Raw genomic sequence first — 24,096 nt, 5'->3', positions numbered from 1 at the left:
AAAAAAAACGGTGTTTTTAATTAACCCGCCGGGCCTCTACGACCCCACTAGTGTATTCGTTTACAACCACATGAGGTGGTTTTCGCGATGATGAAATCGCCGCGAGCACGTTCAATACCTCACGGCCACATATCGGTGGGTCACTTAATCGCTGTTTTGGCAGCGTGGAATAAAAAACCGGTGCTGAACACGCCCGGATATACCGCATGAACTCGTTTGGCGGGGCTAACCCGTATGAATCAAAATAGACGATCGCACGCGGATCAATCGCGTATGCAACCCAATGAGTTCCCGCTCCGGAGGACCCATCAAGGTTAATTACACTGGACAACAAATTTTTACAAAAGTCATGTTACTGAAATAAAATTAGTCAATTCTTATCAATTTTTATGTGCTGAACACGAATATGACAGTCAAATTGCAAAATTGGCTCTAGTTTTTTTGTAATCTGCAAGAAATTAATGTTTACATAACGAAATGCATTCCAATAGTAAAAGGTCAACTGTAATAGCCTACCTATAAAAAATCAAGTCATTGACTACATCTTAGATTTCTTCGCCTGTCTCTTGTACAGCTGTTCGGGAGCATCTCTGAGGAGTGTCCAGCAGTAGTCAGCCAGCATTGTAGTGGACCATTTTCCCTGGTATCTTTGTTCCATTGTTGCGATATCTTGATGAAAACGTTCGCCGTGTTCATCACTAACAATACCACAGTTGCTAGGAAAGAAATCCAAATGGGAATGAAGGAAGTGAATCTTTAGAGACATATTGCAGCCAAGTTTCTTATACTTCATCAACATGTCTTCTACTAGTTCCTTATAGTTTTCTGCCCTAACATTTCTGAGGAAGTTTGTAGAAACTAGGCGAAAAGCATTCCATGCTTGTTTCGCGTCACCTTCCAGCAAGTTGTTGAACCGGTCATCTTTGAAAAGCTCTCGAATCTGAGGACCCACAAAAACTCCCTCTTTAATCTTTGCTTCGCTGAGTCGAGGGAATTTTTCATGCAGGTATCGGAATGCTGGCAAAGTCCGGTCAATGGCTTTCACGAAGTTCTTCATCAAACCTAGTTTGATGTGAAGGGGTGGTAGCAAGATTTTCTGAGCCTCAACCAGAGCTGGGTGTTGGATATTCTTCTCTCCAATGGCTACATTCTGCATGTGAGTCCATTCCTTCCTCATGTAGTGCATTTCCCTTGCTCGGCTATCCCACTCGCATAAGAAACACATGTATTTTGTATATCCTTGCTGCAGTCCCATTAAAAGGGCAACTACCTTCAAATCACCACAGAGGTGCCAGCTGTACTTGTTATACTCAATGGAATTCAGTAGCTGCCTTAAGTTATCGTATGTCTCTTTCATGTGGACAGCATACGCTACTGGAATAGATGGAAGAATGTTTCCATTGTGCAAAAGCACAGCCTTGAGACTCAGTTTCGAAGAGTCCACAAATAGTCTCCATTCTTGTGGGTCATGAGTGATTTTTAAAGCATTCATGAGGCCCTCAATATCGGAACAGAATATCAGATTACTTTCCTTTCTGAAGAAAGGCTCCAATTGCTGGTGGCGCTTTCGATATGCAGTAATTGTGACATCTTCTTCTAGAAGATTCCATTGTTGGAGTCTTGATCCTAGCAATTCTGCCTTGTTCTTTGATAAGTCCAAATCACGAATCAGGTCATTTAGTTCTTCCTGTGTTATTCTGTGTGGGGTTGATGATGCACCACAGTGAAAATCTGGATCACTGCATGCTGATGGACCAGGAGAAGAACAGGTCGACTCACCTTTGTCTTCGTCAGATGAATCAAGAGAATATTCTGCTGGAGGTTCTGGAATAGGAAGTCCCTCACCATGTGGAACTGGTCTCAATGCAGACGGAATGTTTGGGTAGACTATTCTCGACTTCTTTCGCTTCGTTATTCCGCCGGAAAGAGGAGGAACCAAGCAGAAGTAACAGTCATTTAGGTGGTTGCTTGGCTCTCTCCACACCATTGGGACTGCAAACGGCATTGATGACCTTTTGCAATTCAACCACTGTGAAAGCTGTGTTGTACATGTAGCACAGCATATATGCGGAGCCCAAGGCTTGTCTTGGTCACCAACCTTGCATCCGAAGTAAAGATGATATGCCTTCTTCACTTGAGAATTGATACTTTTCTTCTGGTTGGCAAATGTCACTTCCCCACAAATATAGCAAAAATTGTCCGCGGTATTAACACACTTTCGAGGCATTACTGTTCTTTATTGTACGTAAATGGATAAAATAATAAGTTTTATGTAACAGTAGCTTGAACTGTCTCGCACAACGTCTAAAATATTTTAAATGCTGTTCCTATCTGATTGGGCTTTATATAGTACACTGCTTACGTCAGCTTCAGCAGCCGCCTGGCATTAGTATAATAGGCCTACACATGTATAGTACACTGCTGACGTCAACTTACTTCAGCAGCCGCATGGCATTAGTATTGCATTGCATCAGAAAATGATGCAATCAACTGTGGATGATGTGAGCATGATGGTATTATGCAATGTTACATCATTATTCCGGATGTTGCTGCAGTCCTACTGGAGAAATTTACACAGTGAAACATAGAAAATGAGGTATATGAATATCTTCAAAACGAGAGCCAATACAAATTTTTCACGGTTATATTCGTGTTCGGCACACCAAAATACTACAGATTAGGGCCTTTTCAAGTCAGTAATGATTTCACTGTTGACCAGTGTTATGCCGGTTTCAATATTCCTTGGTGCCGCAGGTAATTGATCCCTCATAAAAACACCCCTGAAGTTTTTTATCGCTAACGCGTCGGCGGCATCTATTAAATCAAAATTAGACATAGGAGTCATTAAACGGTTCCCGGTAGTCTTAGACCCTTTCCCGAATACCATGAATACGGGGTTCCCGGTAGTCTTAGACCCTTTCCGGCTACGGGTCGTTTTTTTTTTATAGCCTTTCCCGGTTGCCTTTTTCAATGCCATTCCCGCCGCGGTACCAACGGCCCCCAACGCCGCCGCCTTAGCCACCGCTGGTGCGGCCGCGGCAATCAACGCTGGAATCGCAGCTAACAGCGGAAATATCCCACCGGTCTTTTCCATGTTTTTAATCGCTGCGGCTGAAAAATCTATTTGAACACCCTTTTTATTCTTCATCGCATTATTGAAATGTTTTATTTGACGCGCCGTCAACGATATCTTATGATTACCACCTGCCATCTGTGACGGCTTCAGCGTTATTGTGGTCCCGCATTGTTTAGCCGACTTTGATCGTAATTTCTTGACTTGACCATCAGTCAACTCTACACTGACAACACTATACGACATTTTATTGTAAACGCGTTTGTGCTTTCAATTACATGTTTTCCACTGGCGCATCAACGATTCTCATTCGTCCGCCAACACCTTCTAGCAGCATTGATTTATCGCTGAGAATGACAGCAACCGCTCTATAATTAACACCACCCGGGGCTATACGAGCTCTAAAGTGTATATCAACGACGGATTGTCTCGTTAAATCAAGATGTTTCAACGAAAAATAATAAATCGGATACAGGTTTTTAAAATCAAGTTGTGATATTTGCAAACCAGTGTCGACGTTTTGATCACGACCCATATATGACAGCAATCGATGATACACACGTGCGATATGGTTGTCGCCGTAATTAAGGTGTATATCCTCGGATGGTTCCTGTTGTCCATTTATTCTCAGCGAAACATCCCTGACTCCTAATTGATCAAATATCATATGGCTGCGTTCTTGATTACCCAATCGTTCCCTATTCTGTAGCGCTATAAAAATATGACGCGGGGCCGAAACGCCTTGTTTTGACGCCAAGTGCCATGTAAACGTATCGGCGACGTTATCCTCTTTAGCATCAGTTGTTACCGCTAGCCAACTCAACAACGATTTTCCTCCCTGTTCCATAAATGCTAACAATCGTGCTTCCGTGGTAACTGATGGAGTCAGCACCGGCATCCACAATGCCATTTTAGTTAAAATGACTTTACCGGCAGCGACGCCAGCAGCACGCCATATTGCATTGTTATCATCGCCCCTTCGCGTCAGCGCGATTGTGTGCTTAGCCCCATAGATAACTTTTCTGACATTTCTGCAGAATCCAAATATGTGATGGAGTGGAATCGCGCATGAAAACTGTCGGCGTGGTCTTTGCAACATCCCTACTCGTGCTGCGAATCCTAGATTGTAATCATTGTTGATACTCTTTATAATATTGAAATTAGCGCCTGGTCTTGCTCTGCGGTCTGGGTTATTTGCTTCAGCCTGTGGGTCAACTGCGGTATCTCTTTCCGCCAGCACGTTAACGTACTGAAGATGATCAGCGTTATTAGTGGTGTCCTTCGCAAACATCATAGATGGGCCCGCCGATCTTGTATAATCATCAGAGTATCTCGCTAACCCAATTATCGTCGTTGCAACATCAACCTCGCGTTCTATTGATTCAATTTCTCGCCCGTCAATAAGATATCTGGCGCTCTCAAATAACGCCATGATACCGTTGTTAACGAAGCCAACCCGAACACGATCGTCATCTGCGTATGGTGCATTATCGGCAGCATTTGTCACGAGTTCTCCCTCAATTTCGATAAACGCTTCACACGGCAAAAAATATTTACTGGTATCTTGGACTTGAAGTTCAATTCGCGATCGTAGGTCAGGTTGCGCTGCATAATAAGAATAAAATTGATAATCACGGACAGAATCATCCCTGCGCACTGGGGCATCCATATCAAACGCGGGATCAGCGGTTCGCGCAAACATTTTATTATTATTCATGTCGGTGTTTTCAATTGAAATCCATCAACGTCGTTTTCGTCGTAGACCACTTCCCGCTATCGCGTTCATGAGCGCGTTGGTTGCCGCATCGGCGGATGGCGAAGTCGCCATTGGCGGAGTCGTCATCAATGACTGAGCCGCCAACGACTCTAGTTTTTATTCCACGGCGTTATTTATTACTTTACTGACATTTGCAGGCATCACTGTCGTTGATGGCATCTGTTTTCGTTTTCTCACCAACGACATTAGTTTGTCCCGCGCGGCTGAAAGCGCCTTTCCGGCAACATCTCCAATAGCACTAATACCCCTATCACGAACAACATCAATAGCCTTCATTCCTAATTGTTTGGCTAACGGCGCTACTTTTGGAGCCATTCTTGTAAATAACCCCGCAATGGTATTACCGAGACCATCTCCATAGTACGCGCGGTAAACAGGCAATCGCGAGTTTACCACGTAGACGAGTACTGATTTATCGTGGTTGTAATGTATGATCATCTTTATTATAAAAACACCAGTTTTCCAATTAGTGATTGATCACCCCCCCCCCACCACCACCACCGAATCATAAATTTTGTCAAAAACATCGATTTTCTCTAAATGATTTCCTGGGGTTTTCACCCTCGATAAAAATCCGGTTTTTTTCCGGTTTTTTGTCAATTTTTGTCGTTTTTTGCCAATTTTTGGTCGTTTTTGGTCGGTTTTTGCCGGTTTTTGGTAAAAAACATCGATTTTCTCTAAATGATTTCCTGGGGTTTTCGCCCGTAAAAACCAACCAAAAACGACCAAAAAACGACCAAAAACGACCAAAAACGACCAAAAACGACAATTTTATAATTTTTTTAATCATCCACTAACTCGTCTATGAGCGTTCGATACGCACTAATGTCCATGATACCGCCCGTAAATAACCGCTTGCAAATATCAGCTGCCTCATTGATTATTTCCGGAGAGTTATTTCCGGCTCGTTTTCCTCCGATTAGTACCTCTAGCCGTGATATATCACTGAGAACACTATTAGGACAGGTAACGCCGTAGGATTCTTTACCAACAGAGTATCCTTTTCCTTTTTTTAGTTTTGCCCTTTTTTCAACTTCCTTGTGGAATGCGTCGTAATCGGGATCACCACGATGTGGTAATGCATTCTCATGTTTACTCGCTAAATACACCATTCTTGTCCAATCCTTTAACGTCTTTATATTTTTCTCGTAACCGCTATTGATATGCTCCTTATCTCGTATGCTCTTAGCAAAATTAGAGGCAGTAAAATCAACTAATTCTTCCCTGCTGCTGAAGCCTCTAATTTGATCTATTGTGCTCTTCTTGAGTACATTACGGGGTATATTCCCCCCTTTCTCTTTTTCTTCCGGTATTTCTTCCGGTATTTCTTCTTCTGGTTCTCTTGCGGTAGCACCTAGTTCTTCTTCGTCGGCCATTGTAACATAAGGTTCTTGTGGGTCCATTATAGCGAGTGCTGGTGGCCTCAAAGACCTCTTCGTTTGTTCGGTCTGAGCCGCTATCTTTTCAAGTACGCCAAGCAGTGACGCCTTTTTCTTTCTTTCTTCGTCGGGAATATCCCCGTATATCGCTGTTTTCACGTCTTTGGTTGCACTCGTTATCGGAGCAAAGAGTTGTTCGCTTCCAACAGTAAAATCGGTTTGTAGTTGCTGCCGCGTTTGAAGTTGTTCTCGGACCCTGTCTCGTAACGGTATGAACTTTTTAAGCGCCGCTAGCCGCTCTCTGGCTAGCCGAGTAGTAGGTGATTCGCCTACCATTATTGCAATTGCTCCGCAATTTCTAATTTCCCGCCGAGTTTGCCATCGGGGGCTCCACGGAGTTTTTATCTATAATCCTTCTAATGTTTTTGATCTTACTAGAAATCTCCCGGCGTCGTTCATAAACACGTCCGAGTTTTTTTCGTATTATTTCAACGGCAGTGAATAGTCCAATGAATGCATTTGCGTCATTGTGGTACAAGTTTTCATTAATCGTATGTTGTAATCGTTTTATAAAAAAGTACTCGCGGGCCAGGGTAAAACGCCCCCGTTTCGATTGTTCGTTAATAATCTCATAATCGGATAATATTTTTTCGCTGTCGAGACTATCAGATAATTCAATTCCTTGATTTTTTAATTTTGAAATCTCGGCTAATATATTATTGATGTCTTCGATATTCATTATTCTCATAAAACATCTTGTTTTTAAATAAAAAAAAATTGAACCCCCGCACAGTGTGTTATATTACAGACAATTCGTCAGCGCCATAGGCGCCGGTGGCCTTTGTCACTCGCTGATTTCTGTTATATATGAAAATCGAATTATATGCCCAGTCTTTTTTGAGATCGCTGAATTCTGTATTCCTTCTGCAACAAATCGTACTGAGGCTCTACAAATGTCAAAGCATCTACTGGCTTCATTCATCGACTGAAAAGTTTTTTCTTCGTAAGTTGTTGTATCAAATGACTTTACGGGTTTTGCTTTCTTTGAGTATTTACCAGTTTGGCCTTTTTTGACATTCTGACTTTGCGAGATAGCTTGTAGGTTTATAAGAGAATTATCAGTCTTATTATTATTAATATGATCAATCACAAGCCCATTCTCGATTAATCCGTTAAATGCTTCAAATACCATCCTATGAACATAATAGCTTTTTCCTCCCGCAGTAAACATCAAATACCCCTGATTATTTACGGTACCAACCGGCTTCTTCAGTCTGCGGTTTCTAACAACGCCGTCGCGAGATGCCTCGTAATTAACGAGCACAGGATGCGGCTGAAATTCTTGGCCCATTTGTATAATAATACTACTTGTCTAATTCATTATTTGGTTTAATTATAAATCTTTCAACGTAGTCTTGGGGGGTTTTAATGACGAAATCGGCGGTGGGGTCAATGACGGCGTTTTTAATTCGTTTATCGTAATAACGTTTTAACTCTCTGTATCGCTTTCCGCCACAATTGATACACAACTGCGATTTTCCTCTTACACCAACGTGACAAACCAAGCACGGGAGGGGGCCAAGAGAACCATTACGAACGCTTTGTAAATGATACCCGCAGAATTCACCTCTACATGATTTATTGCACGGGGTTGTCGACCCAATCATCAACCATTTGCAGTGATTCATTATACTATATTCTTTTATTTAAATACTTGTTTTAATTATATGGATGAGTTCAAGAGATTAGCAGCAATTAAGCCCTGGAAAAATATTAGGTTTAATCTCGATAGAGTCCTCAAGGACGCACCAAAAGCGTTAATAAACGATAGAACCCTGTTGAATAAAATACGCGATTGTATCAATGAATTCAAGCGTGATGGTGCATCTCATAGTTGGTCAACATTTCGAATTGATGGTGTTGCTGATGCTACCATGAACGACAACCGCGCAGCAACGATAATATCACAACTTGGCTCCAGCAAGTATTTCTTCAGAGTAAAATTCATTGTCCGGGTGGAATCAGGTAATTGGATCATACGTGATAAATTTAAACCGGTTCTCAGCGACAAGAAAACAGTCATTGTTAGCCGCGACTCCAAGCCGGGGCTGTTAACCGGAATTGACAGACCATACTATGAACGAGCGTATCCTGAAACAGCAGTTGTTTATGGAATATACCCGTTAAATAAGAAACCTGATATCGGAAAACTAGCGCCGATGAAACAGTCAACGGGGATAAATTGTGTAGCAGAACGAATAATAGAGCATTTTACAAATGCATGTCGAGGAAACAAATTGACTGATTTACGACGCAGCAAAATCAACCAGTGGGAGGAGACAGTACGCGAGCGAGGAGCAACCATCAGCGACATAGCGAGATTAGAAACATTGCTGAGATTTCCAATAACCGTTACAACGATAACCGGTGAAGTATTACACGAATCAAAGTATAAATCAAAGGGAGCCCCAATTAAAATTATTGATCATAACGAACACGCGTGGACGCCCGCGATCACAGTGTTTCCACGGGATAGAACAGTAAAGTATATCCCCGGGGAATTTATACAAGATGGTTTTCTCGCGGAGAGGAAACTATTTGATGCTATTGCCTGCTTGTGTAAAAACGACCCCGTATCAGTGTGGTTACTTCGCAGCGCTGAAAACGATGCGGATACCTTTGATCAGTTTGTAAGACCAAACGGTGAATTATATCGCACTGAAGCGTTTCACAACAAGATGAAAAAAACCACCATAGAATTTGAGGAGCATGATGAACAACTGCTAACAAATTGTTTCACGATTCCATCGGTTGCAGCTCATGTTGCAGCAAGGAAAAATGCGTGGAGTCCAACACGCAAGGAATTTCTACCGGATGTACAATCCAGTTGTTTGGAATATTATCACGGTGGACTATGGAACACTGAATACAACCGCGACGCTATGATTTCCGTTGATATGGTTGCCTGTTATCCAGCGAGTTTTCTCGGGTATGGATCCGCCGCTGAGTATTTCAAACGATTTGGACACCCCAGACATGAAATGACTCGTGTTGCTATTAATGGACCACTGCCTGATTTTGATTTAACCGGATTCGCTCGCATAGTATCATTTGAATTCGCGGCAGGACTTCATCGCTGTTGCTATATTTGGATCGGTAGACACATGGCTGAAAAGAAGTGGCTGCCAATAGCGCTGCTACGGTATATGATTGATTGTAGCATGCTAGTTTCGTTGATTATCAGTGACGCGATTATATCATACCGAGCGCAGACTGAAGTCTGGTTACCAGAACCGGAGCGTCTAGATAGCATAATTGACGAGTCCAAAAAACACATTGATGCCGACGAGGAATATATCATCGAATGGTCCAAAAAGATATTCAACCAACGAAACAGAGAGGCAAAAGATCTCGGTAGAAGAATAATCGGTAAGTTCACACAAGGTGGAAAAAACTGCGACTACAAACGATATTGCTCACGGCTGATTATAGATGACGCAGAATATGATTTCGTAATCAAGGACGCAGTGGCGAAAAATAGATACGTGAACTGCAAAACAGCTTTCTTGTCCAATGGAACAAGGTTGGGTACAGTTGTTACCTACAGCGATGGAGACAGCCCGGCATATCCACATTTGAGGGCATCTATGCTGGGTTACGCCGCTATCAATTTATTCTCGATGATAAATAGATTTCCAGACACCGCGGTTAGAGTAGCCGTTGATTCATTTTATATAGACGTAAAGTATAAGGAAAACATAGCCGAGTTTACTAGTCCAGACGAGAGTTGGGGTACATGGAGAATTAAAAAAGAAATACGACGCGATTATTCCCCGTTAGCAGATGTCACCGTTGAGAACAATTACTTACGCGGTGATAAATTGTCAGAATGGTCTAATGCACCACCGTGTTCTGATCCAATTTGTAGACATAAAACAGTTTATTTAAGCGGCTGTGGCGGGTCAGAAAAGACGACTCGGGCAATTGAATTATTTCGAACGCGGGCAAGTATAATCGTGCTTACACCGACCCATAGACTAGCGCGAGAGATAAAACAACGAAATGTTGACGCCGTTACTTATCACAGCTTTTTTCGATACAGCGGCGGTGAGTGGACTCCTGATCGAATGGGTGAAAAATTTATTCCTGAGGTTATCATCTGGGATGAGATATGTACTGTTTCGTTAGATGTTTTACAAATGTTTCTTGATTGGTTGCTGCGCGCGAATACAGCGGTGATAATGTGTGGCGACCATGGCCAACCACCACCATTTGTCGGCGAGGGTCCACATGATTGGTTAAAGGGCTTTGTGGACTATTATGAAGAAACCGATACTGATTACCGAGCACTTGATGAACAACTGCGCGAGGTTAAAAAATTAATCAGATTACAGCCGGATAGAGTTCAATGTGAAATAGTCCGCGAGGTGATTCCGGAAACGCCGTTAAATGAATTCTGGGAAACATGGAGACCAAACGATTTGATTGTAGCGAGTAGAAAGATAGTCAGAGACACACTTCAGCGGAAGTTGTTTGCGTTGCATAAGGAAAAGTTTCCAACGCGCCCAGTGCCGTTATGTTATAGACCCGCGGACACACGGCGGCAAAACATTGAAGTTGAAATTCCGGGCCCGACAGCGTCGGGGACAAAAAAACAAATTCTCGTGCTGAATGGTATCGTGCTCGTTGATATCAGCGTCGTCGAAAACGCGCTGCGTGCTGATAAATCCCCGTGGACGCTAGGATACGCAACGACAATACATTCCTCGCAGGGACTAACCATCACGGACACAATTGTTTGGATAGTTGATAATCGCATCGAATGGTCAAATCTAGTCTATCTTGCAGTGTCCCGAGTACGGAGGATAAATCAGCTTCGAAGAATTGTTATTGACGAAGCCGGTGACAAAGTCACTGACGGAGTCACCGACAAAGTCACTAACGACATCATCGATGCAAGCGTCATTGATAGAAAACTCTCGGGTTACCGCCAACAGGATAAAAAAAAACAGTGGCGTTTTGATATTGATGCCGAATTAATAATTGCGTTACGACAACAACAGAATAATCACTGCGCGAGTTGTAATTGTGTAATGCGCTGGCGTTATTCGGATAAAGACACTCGCCAATTTACCGTGGACAGGATCGATAACAGTCTCGGTCATGTTAAAAACAATGTGAGATTAACCTGTCTTGAGTGTAATAGACGCAACGGCGCTAGTTAAGACCACGCGGGGGCAATTGAGTATCGTCAGGTATCACTTGTAGTTGCTCGCGTGTAAACCCCCGCTGCGGGGCAGTTGAATCCAGTCTATAGATTGGTGGTCTATTAGTTGATCGTGTTATCGTTGATATGTTATGTGTGGTAACACTCCAGATAGGATCAGTAGCCCTTTTTTTACCGCCTTCAAGCTCTCCTGGTTCATATAGATATCTAACAGTGACATCGCCGAGAATCGGCTTGGAAACGCTATCTATTTTTGATCTTTTGGGTATATACTTTTTTTTAATCGCGTCGCTGGGCTTCATGTTGATTGCTCGGGTAATCTCGTTATTTAACGCTGCAATTACGCCTGGCAACCTTTTAACCCATTCACGAGATCGTTTTTCTTGGATAAATTCCTTCGCGTACTGATATCCAAATAACCGTTCAGCAACAGTCCGATTGAATCGTTCAACAATTGCCTGATCACGATGTAGCGCAGTATGACCTCGTCGTACCGCGACGCTATGATGTTTCAGCGTTGATAAAACAGCGCCGCGAAATTCACTACCAGGATCAACTTGTAATAGATTTGGCCAGCGCAGAGGACCTCTTCGATAAATCCGCTCAAACGCATCGGCTACTTCAGTTGCTGACTTTGTTTTTAACGGTTCCGCTTGTTTGTATCGACTCGCAACATCAACTACGGTTAGCGCGTATTTGTAACCGTTGTCATGCGGCAGAAATAGTATATCAGCCTGATGAACTTCGTTGGGTACGCTGACATCAAAGCGCGAAAAGTTGATTTGTTTAGGCGGTGGTAGATAGATTTGCCATATAGCCTGTTTGGATAACCAATTAGCCGCAGTGGCCTTTGTTACCTTTGCAGCGCTTGCAAGCTTACCAATTGCGGCTTTTCCTTTCCAGTATCCTCTCGGAGAATAATAGATGGATTCCATGTTGTTATTAATTACCAGCGCCCATCATTAATTTACCTTTCATAGCCGATTTTACCAACCATGAAGCCAATTTTTCTTTGAATGATTTATCAGGAATATCATTTAACGCGTGAATTAATTTTACGTCCGCGATATGACGCTGTTGCAGATCGCTACTTTTGTAGTAAGCAACATCATGAGCATGACAAGCCTTATCGATAGCGTTTATTGGATACTCACCGGGTTTTGGTCTGATTTTGATCATCGAGTCTGATATCTAATCGTGTTCCGGGGCCACAGTAGCTATATCCTGGGAGGTGTTTTTCTCCTGGATACTTTGCCCACGGTGTTCCGGGGAGTTTTGATAACTTGGCTGCAATATCACCTCCTCGCTTTTTTTTTAAAGCGTCCCCGGGTCTAATAGAAATGAATCTAAACTTCTTTATACCGCATTGTACACACTTACCAGTAAGCGCCGATCTGTTATTTCTTGTTGTAACGGTTGTCATATCATTTGTGCCAGTACGCACTCTACACTTCACACAATATAGATCCATAATTTATGTACAGAGATATGAATATAATTGATTTTTCGGCGACTAAAACAAGAGAACCAGTTAAGCATGTTGCAGCGTTACCAAACTCGATCCGGATGATTATCATCGGACCATCTGGATCCGGCAAGACACAATTGTTACTTAATTTAATAATGAGATGGATGAAGTGGGACAAGTTGTATTTAATCGCCCCTAGCGTAGATGATCAACGATGCTACGAGGTGTTGAAAGATTTTAACGAAAATGCATCAGCGATCACTGAAAAAAATGTTATTGAGTTTATTACAGATATCAATGATGCACCAGGTATTGATGATATTGATAGCGACGTTAACAATCTAGTCGTGTACGATGATGTTATGTTAGACAATCAAAAAAACCCAGCTAGGATATTTTCCAGAGGCAGGCATAAAAACACTGACGTGATATATGTCACTCAACGATGCACTCAGATTCCCAAAGTAATCAGAGATAACTGTAATATTCTTGCTGTATTCAACGGCGTTGATACACACACGCTACGAAATATTTGGCAGACATGGTGCGGCGGTGACATGGACTTCAATGTTTTTCGAAACTTTTTTAGTCATGCTCAGTCGACCCCACATGGATTCGTAACGATAAATTTACATGATCCTCGGACACGATATCGTATCGGACTTGACCAAATATTCGGTTAAATTGTAAGATCATAAAGATCTTCATTGTAAGATCATTGTAACCCCTTAGCAGCAGGGGGGGCGATGACATCGACGCGGTCGTCGCGCTTTTTTACCGAACGCTGACAACGCTGGGATCGCTGAGTGCAGAAGGTATCAATTAAACTAAATGACGATTGGACGATCCCCCGACGACGACGTCGTCTTTTTTTTTACCGGGCGCTGACGACACCGGATCCGCTGAGTGCAGAAAGTATTAATTAAGCCAAATGACGATTCAGACAAATGTCCGATTCGCCCCCCCTGCTGCTGGTTCAAACCCTGCAGTATAACCAGTTGAGTTGCAAACCCTGTAGTATAACCAGTTGAGGTTCAAACCCTGCAGTATAACCAGTTGAGGTTCAAACCCTGTAGTATAACCAGTTGAGTTTCAAACCCTGCAGTATAACCAGTTGAGGTTCAAACCATGCAGTATAACCAGTTGAGTTGCAAACCCTGTAGTATAACCAGTTGAGGTTCAAACCCTGTAGTATAACCAGTTGAGGTTCAAACCCTGCAGTATAACCAGTTGAGTTGCAAACCCTGCAGTATAACCAGTTGAGGTTCAAACCCTGTAGTATAACCAGTTGAGGTTCAAACCCTGCAGTATAACCAGTTGAGGTTCAAACCCTGCAGTATAACCAGTTGAGGTTCAAACCCTGTAGTATAACCAGTTGAGTTTCAAACCCTGCAGTATAACCAGTTGAGGTTCAAACCCTGCAGTATAACCAGTTGAGGTTCAAACCCTTTAGTATAACCAGTTGAGGTTCAAACCCTGTAGTATAACCAGTTGAGGTTCAAACCCTGTAGTATAACCAGTTGAGTTTCAAACCCTGCAGTATAACCAGTTGAGTTTCAAACCATGCAGTATAACCAGTTGAGGTTCAAACCCTGTAGTATAACCAGTTGAGGTTCAAACCCTGCAGTATAACCAGTTGAGTTACAAACCCTGCAGTATAACCAGTTGAGTTGCAAATCCTGCAGTATAACCAGTAGATCACTACATTTTTAGTCTTTGTTTATAAATTAGAAACTGGAGAACAATTTTTATGTTTTAATCATAATTTGTGACCATACATTACGTAGAATCCCATTACATGAAATATCAGACTTTGACTCGGTCATTGTATAGTCAGGCAGTAGCATTTATAAAAAGATATAAGTTTCCTGTCTATAATAAAAATATCTACTCGGGACATACCTATTTTGGTTGATGAGGAAACTAGCAAAGTGTGCAAAAGGCTCACTAGTGATTGATTCAAAATACCCTATTTTACAACCTATAAGACAACAAATTTTACTGAATTGACCTGTATATGGATTATGCAGAATTGTCTTAAGTATCGGGATTATGAATTGTAATTGGTAACACTTAAAAATCAGGTCACATTATTGCTTTACCTATTCTTGTTCATTTACCATGCCAATAAATTGTTACAAACTGATTTTTTTAAAAAAATTATAGTTATTTTCTATGCATGTCTATGTGTTTGTATTTTCTAACTTCTCTCATATGAAATAAACCAAAGAAACAAGGAGCTCACAATTCACAGATCACACAGATGTTGTTGTAAGCCTCGACAGTTGTATTGGGTTTTAAATTCATGTTGAGCATCATATTAACCATTCCTCTATAGGATTTTTTTTTGGTATTTGAGGGCCTTTATTTTTAGCTCCATTTGTCATCAACCAGAAAAGATTATGCATTGGTTTTTAATCCAGGTTCCATTTTGTATTAGAACAAGTTTGTTATTACTACTCTTAAACTACTGAATGGATTGTATCCAAGTTGTACAGATACATTCATGCTATTGTCTGGTTCAGGGTGGGCAAAATATGGCCTGCGGGCATGAAGTGATGTTACCTTTTAATTTACATCATATGGTGTGGCTTTAAAAACATCGCTTATATTGCCTGTACCCTGTGCATGCATGGCCTAGTGAGTTTTCAGTGAAAATGATGGTTGTTATATTGTTATAGGGTTTAATGCCTTTTTCAGCACAAGATAGGCTATACATGGTGGCCAGTATAAATGGTGGAGGAAGAACCCGGGAAAACCCTGGAAATAACCACCGAGCCCTGAGAAGCTACTGGAAAGCTTTCTCACATACCCATATTGGCCGAATCTGAGACTCGAACCCACGCAGACAGAGGTAAGATGGCAGCGATCTGTAATGGTGAGCGCTTTTGACCAATTGGCCACTTGGGGCCCTGTGAAAATGATTGAGCTACTTGGACATCCATAATGGCTACCACAGTAGTTATTTTTTGTTAACTTTCTTTTTGTTCACGCTCCTAAAATAACAGTCATACCAATATTGGGGTTTAACTTAGAAAAGGTCTTAGGATGTCTAGCTGGTTGTAAATGAAAGTGGTGGAGTTTTCAGACAGTATGGTGGCCATTTTAAAAATATGGTTACAATAGCATCCATATTTAAAATGTTAAGTCACCTGCATAAAGGACAATGGTCTTAACTTAGGAATTTTACTGAAACACTTTTTATGATGTCTAGTTGTCCCTAAATGAAAGAAGGGCTGAACTGATGGACATTTTGAAAATCTTGTTCTCACTACTACACCTGAGTTAGTTGCTTCATACGTTAAATGTTAACTGCTGACTGGGGTTGGTAGTTTGCTTCACTGCTTTTGATATGCTGTTAAATTAGTACAGTAAGACATACATCCAGTTTTAGACTAACATAATTTGGCTAGATGTTAATTACTGCATGGACATAGTTACCCAATCAATTAGTAAAGTTTAGAAAACATGCAAAGATGTTTGAGTCTGTGTATGGATTTATTTATAGTCAGCAGTAAGAATGTAAGCATCTTTTGTTTGCAGGAGTAACTTGTGCTGATCCTAAATTGTTGTACCAGGTTCTACACAAATCGACACAAGGTGCCCTTTCTAGCCGATCTACTTTGGAAAGAAACTGTCAAACTATGGGTCTGCAGTTTCATGGAGAAACTCCTGGTAATGGGAACTGCTTCTTTGAGGCTGTGTCCAGTCAGCTTCAGCAACTAAACTGTCCAGTACAAATATCTTCACAACAATTACGCCAGAACGCTGTTGCCTTCTTGAAAGCTAATCGAGTACTGCAGGTAAGAACGATTCTATACTGCCCATACCATGAAGCTGGAATATGAAAGTCATTATTTTCTAAAAATCATTTCCGTATGTAAATTAGTATCTAAATTAAATTAGAAAATATAACTAGGTATAAGGATATATATATATATATATATATATATATATATATATATATATATACCCTAACGATTTTGCCGTAAGTGTTACTAAAATGACCCTTAAATACGGACTTATGTAAGAAAAGCAGAAACAATGGAAAACTGGTTGTTGCTGAAAAATAAGCATAATTGGTTCATCTGTATTTGATATGGATCCAGATTAGTGGAGTTAGTGGAATTAGTCAGGGAACCAGACTAACTATACAACCGTACCTCATATGCTATAAACTGCATATACTTTTCATACAAAGCATCTACATGATCAAACTGTTGATTATAGACTATTTTAAAAATGGTGTCCAGCAAGTGACGAATGTTGAAGGACTCGTGGTACTAATTCAGTTCCCTTAGTAAACCTATTCAAACACCATATTAAAAATTCAATAACTTAATATTTCTGAGTGCTCATGATCAAACCTATATTTATCAGTATAGAAGAAACCTGGATGTCAGCTTCTGTGTAGAGGCAAGGATATGAGCCTCAGCATTTTCTGGACCTGCATGTGTTTGAAACATGTGCTTTCAATTCCGCACCAAAGAGTCAGGTGCTAATTTTAGTACATGTAATGAGTGTTCCAAACTCAAGACTGTTAAAGGACTGAAATTCCATCAATAAACCTGTCTCTGTTTTTTTTTTCTTCTCACTTACAACTAGGTTAAGCTTTCAAAAGATTCTTTTTCCTACAACATATCTTACATTATTTACCAATCCTGGACAGCCAAAACCATATATACTCTATTTTATGTTCACCCATTTCCAGGCTGATTCCCATTTTCCATATAATTATTACCATGTGTCCTGAAGACGAGGGGAAAATAAGCCTCTTAAAAAGTGTTAATAAGCACAGAAGTATAAAAAGGAATATTGAGATTCTTATGAAGAAAGCAGCAAGGGACATAGTTTCGTTTATTGGACATCATGTGTCAATTTGAGTATGTCTCTTGAAGGGAGATATGATTGCGGTCGTCATGTGAAATGGAGAAAAAGAACATTCCAAGAATTACATCAAGTTGAGAGATAGAAACAAGCCATTGAGCTGCATAAGGTGTGGAACTGAAGTTTGTACAGCTGTACTAGTGGTAAATAAGGTTTACGTGTACTTTACATACTTTTCAGTTGAACATAATGTTTACTGTCACTACTGGTTTTTGAATACCATACTTTTAAGCTTTTAGAAGTTTATGATATTTTGCTACACCGTATTGAAAACTGGTAAAACTTTTAGACAAAAAACCCCAGCTGCCTTACTAAGACGATCTTGTCAGGGTTGGCAGTCAGACAAAACACACACACACACTCATATACATATATACATGTGTGTGTTCGGACTTCATTCCCTATGTCTGCTGTTTCTTTTTGATACTGAACTAGTAGGATACTTGACCAGATGGGTGCAGTCAATGTTGAATTTTTCTTAATTTGAAAAGCATGAAAGCTTGATTGGAGTTTTGATCTTTTTGTACCAAAGAATGAAATTCACAAATCTTTATCATTACACAAATCTTTATCATTACACTATGAGCTTCATATGCTTTATATATTTGTTGTACTAAAACTCCAAAACCAAATTGTCTTCTTGTCTTCTTCAAAGGAAAATCTTTCTGGATTAAGCAGATATCCTGTGCTATGAAATTAATGACACTGATACAAATTAGCCACACATGGTAAAGAAGCACCTGCCCACCAATTTCTGGCTGCGTTTGATTCCTAGAGATCCTTAAATCAGGATGTGAAGGCATAAGTAAAAATATAGGCAAACAAGAAAACTGCAAGGTATTCTAACACTAGTGTTACCAAAAATGGAAAACAAAAGAATACATGTTATTAGTATAAGAATAATAAATGCTGTTTGTTTAAGACTGAACATGTGATTCAAAATCTCTTAATTCAGACATGTTTGTTATGTAAATAATTCTAAAGTCGCTGAACAAGAAAAACAAGTTCAACATTCTTAGAGCTACATACAGTCAGGTCTTATCATGAGCTCAGAATATATCAGATGTTCTAACTCTATGGTGCAAGGGACAGATGGTCGTGCATTTGGTTCAGATATGAAATGATGACATCCATGCAAACTGGAATTTAAGTTGAGTTTTACCATTCTTGAACCGATGTGATAATGCCATGCTCATCAGAAATTAATTGATGGTGCACCGTTATATGTGGGAATATGTATGTACATCAAGGGGTCTTTCAGTCACTGAATTCTGTCATTGTAAATATCAACACAGCTAATTGATCAACACATTTTCCCACAAAGCAGGTGGCTGAAGCAGGACTGGCAAATCTTTGAAATTTGCCGCACACCTATTACATGCATATGGAGGACTCCCACCTCAGTGATTTTCTACGTTCCAGATATAAAAAAATTTGGCATCCAGATATGCGTGATTAAGCATTTCTGAGACCTCTGAAAGATAATTGGTTCATCTGTGTTTGATATGGATCCAGATTAGTCAAATTAGTGGAATTAGTCAGAGAACCAGACTAAGTATACAACAGTACCTCAGACGCTCTAAGCTGCATATACTTTTCATGCAAAGCATCTGCATGATCAAACTGTTGATTATTGATTATTTTAAAAATGGCGTCCAGCAAGTGATGCATGTTGAAGGACTCACAGTACTAATTCAGTTCCCTTAGTAAACCTATGCAAACACTATGATATTAGAAATTCAATAACTGGACCTGTATGTGTTTGAAACGTGCTTTCTGATTCAGTTCTGTACCAAAGAGTCTGGTGCTAATTTTAGTAATGAGTGTTCCAAACTCAAGACTGTTAAAGGACTGAAATTCCATCAGTAAAACTGTCTCTAGTTTTTTTTCTTCTCACTTACAAATAGGTTACGCTCTCAAACGATTCTTTTTCCTAAAACATAAATTATTACTGGTAACCAATCCTGGACAGCCAACCCCATATATACTCTATTTTATGTTCACCCATTTCCAGGCTGATTCCCATTTTTCCATATAATTATTACCATGTGTCCTGAAGACAAGGGGAAAATAAGCCTCTTAAAAAGTGTTAATAAGCACAGAAGTATAAAAAGGAATATTGAGATTCTTGTGAAGAAAAGCAGCAAGGGACATAGTTTTGTTTATTGGACATCATGTGTCAATTTGAGTGTCTCTTGAAGGGAGATATGATTGCATTGAGTTGAGAGATAGCAACAAGTCATTGAGCTGCATAGGGTATGGAACTGAAGTTTGTGCAGCTGTACCGGTAGTAAACAAGGTGTGTGTGTACTTTACATACTTTTCAGTTGAACATAATGTTTACTGTCACTACAGGATTCGAATACCATACTTTTAAACTTTTAGAAGTTTATGATATTTTGCTATACTTTACTGACAACTGGTAAAACTTTCAGACAGAATAAAAACAAGTGCACTACTGATATGATCTTGTCAGGGTTTGCAGGTCTGACACAAACACACACACACACACACACACACACATATATATATATACACGTGTGTGCGTGCATTCAGACTTCATTCCCTATGTTTGCTGTTTCCTTTTGATGCTGAACTAGTAGGATACTTGACCAGATGGGTGCAGACAATGATGAATTTTTCTTAATTTGAAAAGCATGAAAGCTTGATTGGAGTACTGATTTTTCTTTTGTATCAAAGAATGAAATTCACAAATATTTACCATTATGCAATTGAGCTTCATATGCTTTATATACATATTTGTTGCACTAAAACTCCAAAAACAAACATGTCTTCATGTTTTCTGCAAGGGAAAATCTTTTTGGAATAAGCAGACTTCCCATGCTATGAAATTAAAGACACAGCTAAAAATTAGCCACACATGGTAAAGAAGCACCTGACCACCAGTTTCTGGCTGCGGAGAGATCTGTATTGTATTCCTTAAATCAGGATGTGATGGCATAAGTAAAAATAGAGGCAATCAAGAAAATCGCAAGGTATTCTAACACTAGTATTAACGAAAATGAAAGAAATAAGAATAAATGTTATTAGTAGAAGAATAATACATGCTACTTGTATAAGACTGAACATATGATTCAAAATCTCCTAATTCACACGTTTGTTATGTAAATAATTCTATAGTCGCTGAAGAAAAGAAAAAAACAAGTTCAACATTCTTAGAGCCACATACAGTCAGGTCTAATCATGAGCTTAGAATATATCAGATGTTCTAACTCTATGGTGCAAGGGTCACATGGTCTTGTGTTTGGTTCAGATATGGGATGATGACATCCATGCAAACTGGAATTTGTGTTGAATTTTACCACTCTTGAACCGATGTGATAATGCCATGGTCATCAGAAATTAATTGATGTTGCACCTTTATATACGGTGGTTTAAAATAAGAGACCATGCACAGGTGCTTTACTAACTGATTAACGTGTTGCTGCATTGTCTCCCTTTGATTTTGAATATGAGGGATTGATCGTGACAGGTGTTCATATTGTGGTAGTTTTGTTTTAATCATTGAAACAACCACTGTTTCTTGTCAACATAGTTTTATTCTTTGTACTCTTTTTGGGGGAATTTTTAGAGGTTAATCCAAAAAATTAATTGCCTATAAACATGCAAACTTTAATAGGCAAAATCACGAAATTTAAGTTCTTGGAGGCAAAACCATGAATTTAAGTTACCTCAAAATGTGTTACTTTACAAAACCATCAAAATTGAGATCCACATAAATAAAACATACCACAGTATTCCTTTTTCATATAAAATTCACATAGAAAGAATTGAAATGGAATTATAATGTGTTGATAAGAAACTTGCTGACTCAGATGTTTACATCAAGCACACAAAACCATGCAATAGATATTCCACATCTTGTCCCAAACATTCTCTTTTATCATTATTTTTGTACAATTTTCATGTGGAGTCATATTGAAGACATACTGAGCAACTTCGTGACAATATTACATTAATCCTGACATCATGCTGACCTGGTATTTGTATGCAACTGATCAGGTATCAGGTTTTCTTCTAATGACAACATCACATTAATCCTGACATCACACTGACCTGGTATTTGTTTCCAACTGACCTGGTAATTTGTTTCCAACTGACCAGATATCAGGTTTACGTCTGACTAATGACTAATGACAATATCACATTAATCCTGACGTCACTCTGACCTGGTATTTGTTTCCAACTGACAGGGTATCAGAATTTGATCTGGCTAATGAAAATACCAGATACGAGTCGATGTTGGATGTTATAACTTCTATGTTTATTATGAATGTGGACATCAGTAGATTGGAATGAACCGATAAGATTAAACGAAAATAACAGACACAAATCATTGTTGGATGGTATAACTTCTAGAGTTGTTAAGACTGTTGATATGAATATCATGGATCAGAATAAGAAATCTTTTTTTAACTACACAGGTATCTGGTGGCAACATAAACTTTGCTGAATTCATGTACAATGAGAGTTTTGAGGAGTACTGTGCAAGAATGGCAAAGAATGGTGAATGGGCAGACCATGTATTGGTGGTTGCAATGGCTAGGACATTACAGAGAGATATTATGATTGTGACAAGCTCGCCTTCCTCAGGCAGTGATGACAGTATTGCGTGGGTTGTTGGCCAGGATAATTTTCAGGGAGATCCAATTCTCCTTGGACATATCTGGGAACACCATTATGAGTCACTAGAACCAATAGGTAAGTTTATTAATAAGCATATATATATGCCAGTGTGTGTGTATGTGTGTACACTCACACATATATTACATGTGTTAATTTTCATGATTATAGAGTGTAGGTTCATTTAGTAAATAACATTAAATACTAACTTTCTTTATGAGTTTGTACATTACGAATTGGTCATCATAGACAAACACATTGCTTAGTTTATGTATAGAAGTCAACATGTTGATGAGATACAAGTACCGGTCTTGTTTTTTTTGTTTTTTTTACAGAAAACTAACCTTATTTCTGATTGGCTAGCTGCTAAAGTACTTGACCTTGTTGACAAAGAGTGATTTCAAAATGTTTATTTGACCCTCATTCTGGTTCTGAAACTGCATCTTAGTTTTTCATATAAGGAATTTTAACTGAAAATTATTTTTTCCTTGAATGAACATTAGTCGTTTTGGTGACAAATAATTGTGTTCAATTCAGTTGACAGGACCTGGTTTATTTATTTCTATTATTATTTGCATTACATTGTGCTCAGACTTTAGGATTTAGTAGCTATTTTGGAAATACTGTGATTTCATCTAAAGACATGGTGAGTCATCAAATATTGGCACCTCAACACATTAGACTGAAGAGTAACTCTTCCTGGGTCCATAAAAATGTAAATAATTGCAATAATACAGCATAAATTGAGTTCAGAAACACACACAAACCCATTTTATGACAAAGAGAACATTTATACCAAGGAATCATATGATACACATGTGTTTTCATTTTTTATATTAAATGTATTAAAACTTTTTGGTACAGTTTTTTGTGTAATTTATTTTCGAGGTTTGATTCAGACTTGTATTTACAAATGATGGGTGAGATCTAGATGAACTGGTGGGCTTATTTAATTTAAAATTTTCGTGTTTAGTACAGGCAAAAAGAGATACAATTTAAATTATTTTGAAGAAAAGAAAACCAATTCATGGCATTTATTGTGAGTATCAATCTATTCTGAATATTGAAATTATAAAGAACAAACACTCGATCTGTACATATCATTTTATTTAACAAATAAAACAATCATAAATATTTCATCAGAATACAATGCCAGATCCTTCTCTCACACTCTCTGATTTCACAATTGAATACTGCTTCATGAACTGTATGGTATTTCTCAAAATTGATCAGAATTATTAAGAACAAAATATTGACATCCAAAGTTTTACATTGCAACATTCACAATATACACCATATAAATGCAGATTTACTGTAATAATAAATTAGTGGAAAACCTGAACAGTATGAAAGAGTGAATGAGGAATTTGTCCATGTGACTGACATACTTTGTAGAACTTTGGGAGTATTCAATGTGAATTATTTTTGTTTGCTTATTTTTTGTCATTAACTTTAAAATATAAAACTTGACCAATACTGTCTTATAATATAATCAAAAGTGTCAATTTCTGTTTACTAAATTGTCATTTCAGATCAATATATGTATGTACAAGAATATTGTAATGATTATGCTATGTTTTAAGAGTAAGATATAATGTCAACTTGTGTATGACTTGTCATTTCGGTATTTTATGAAAAAAT

General features: G+C 39.3%; 1 protein-coding gene across 3 annotated transcripts in view; it reads left to right on the top strand.

Annotated features, from left to right (window-relative positions):
• LOC149786964 (uncharacterized) overlaps positions 1-24,096 on the top strand; it is a 161,413-nt gene that overhangs the window by 56,077 nt on the left and 81,240 nt on the right. For all 3 annotated transcript variants that reach the window (XM_089977517.1, XM_089977516.1, XM_089977518.1), the window contains exons 5-6: positions 16,468-16,727; positions 22,257-22,533. In XM_089977517.1, coding sequence (XP_089833643.1) covers positions 16,468-16,727; positions 22,257-22,533 — 537 coding nt within the window. The remainder of the gene's footprint in view (positions 1-16,467; positions 16,728-22,256; positions 22,534-24,096) is intronic.

The sequence above is a fragment of the Sinohyriopsis cumingii genome, chromosome 12 (assembly GCF_028554795.1).
Source record: "Sinohyriopsis cumingii isolate HCF-2022 chromosome 12, ASM2855479v2, whole genome shotgun sequence".
Taxonomy (NCBI): Eukaryota; Metazoa; Mollusca; class Bivalvia; order Unionida; family Unionidae; genus Sinohyriopsis; species Sinohyriopsis cumingii.
The sequence above is the reverse complement of the archived record's forward strand: the minus strand, read 5'-3'. Positions and strand labels throughout refer to the sequence as shown.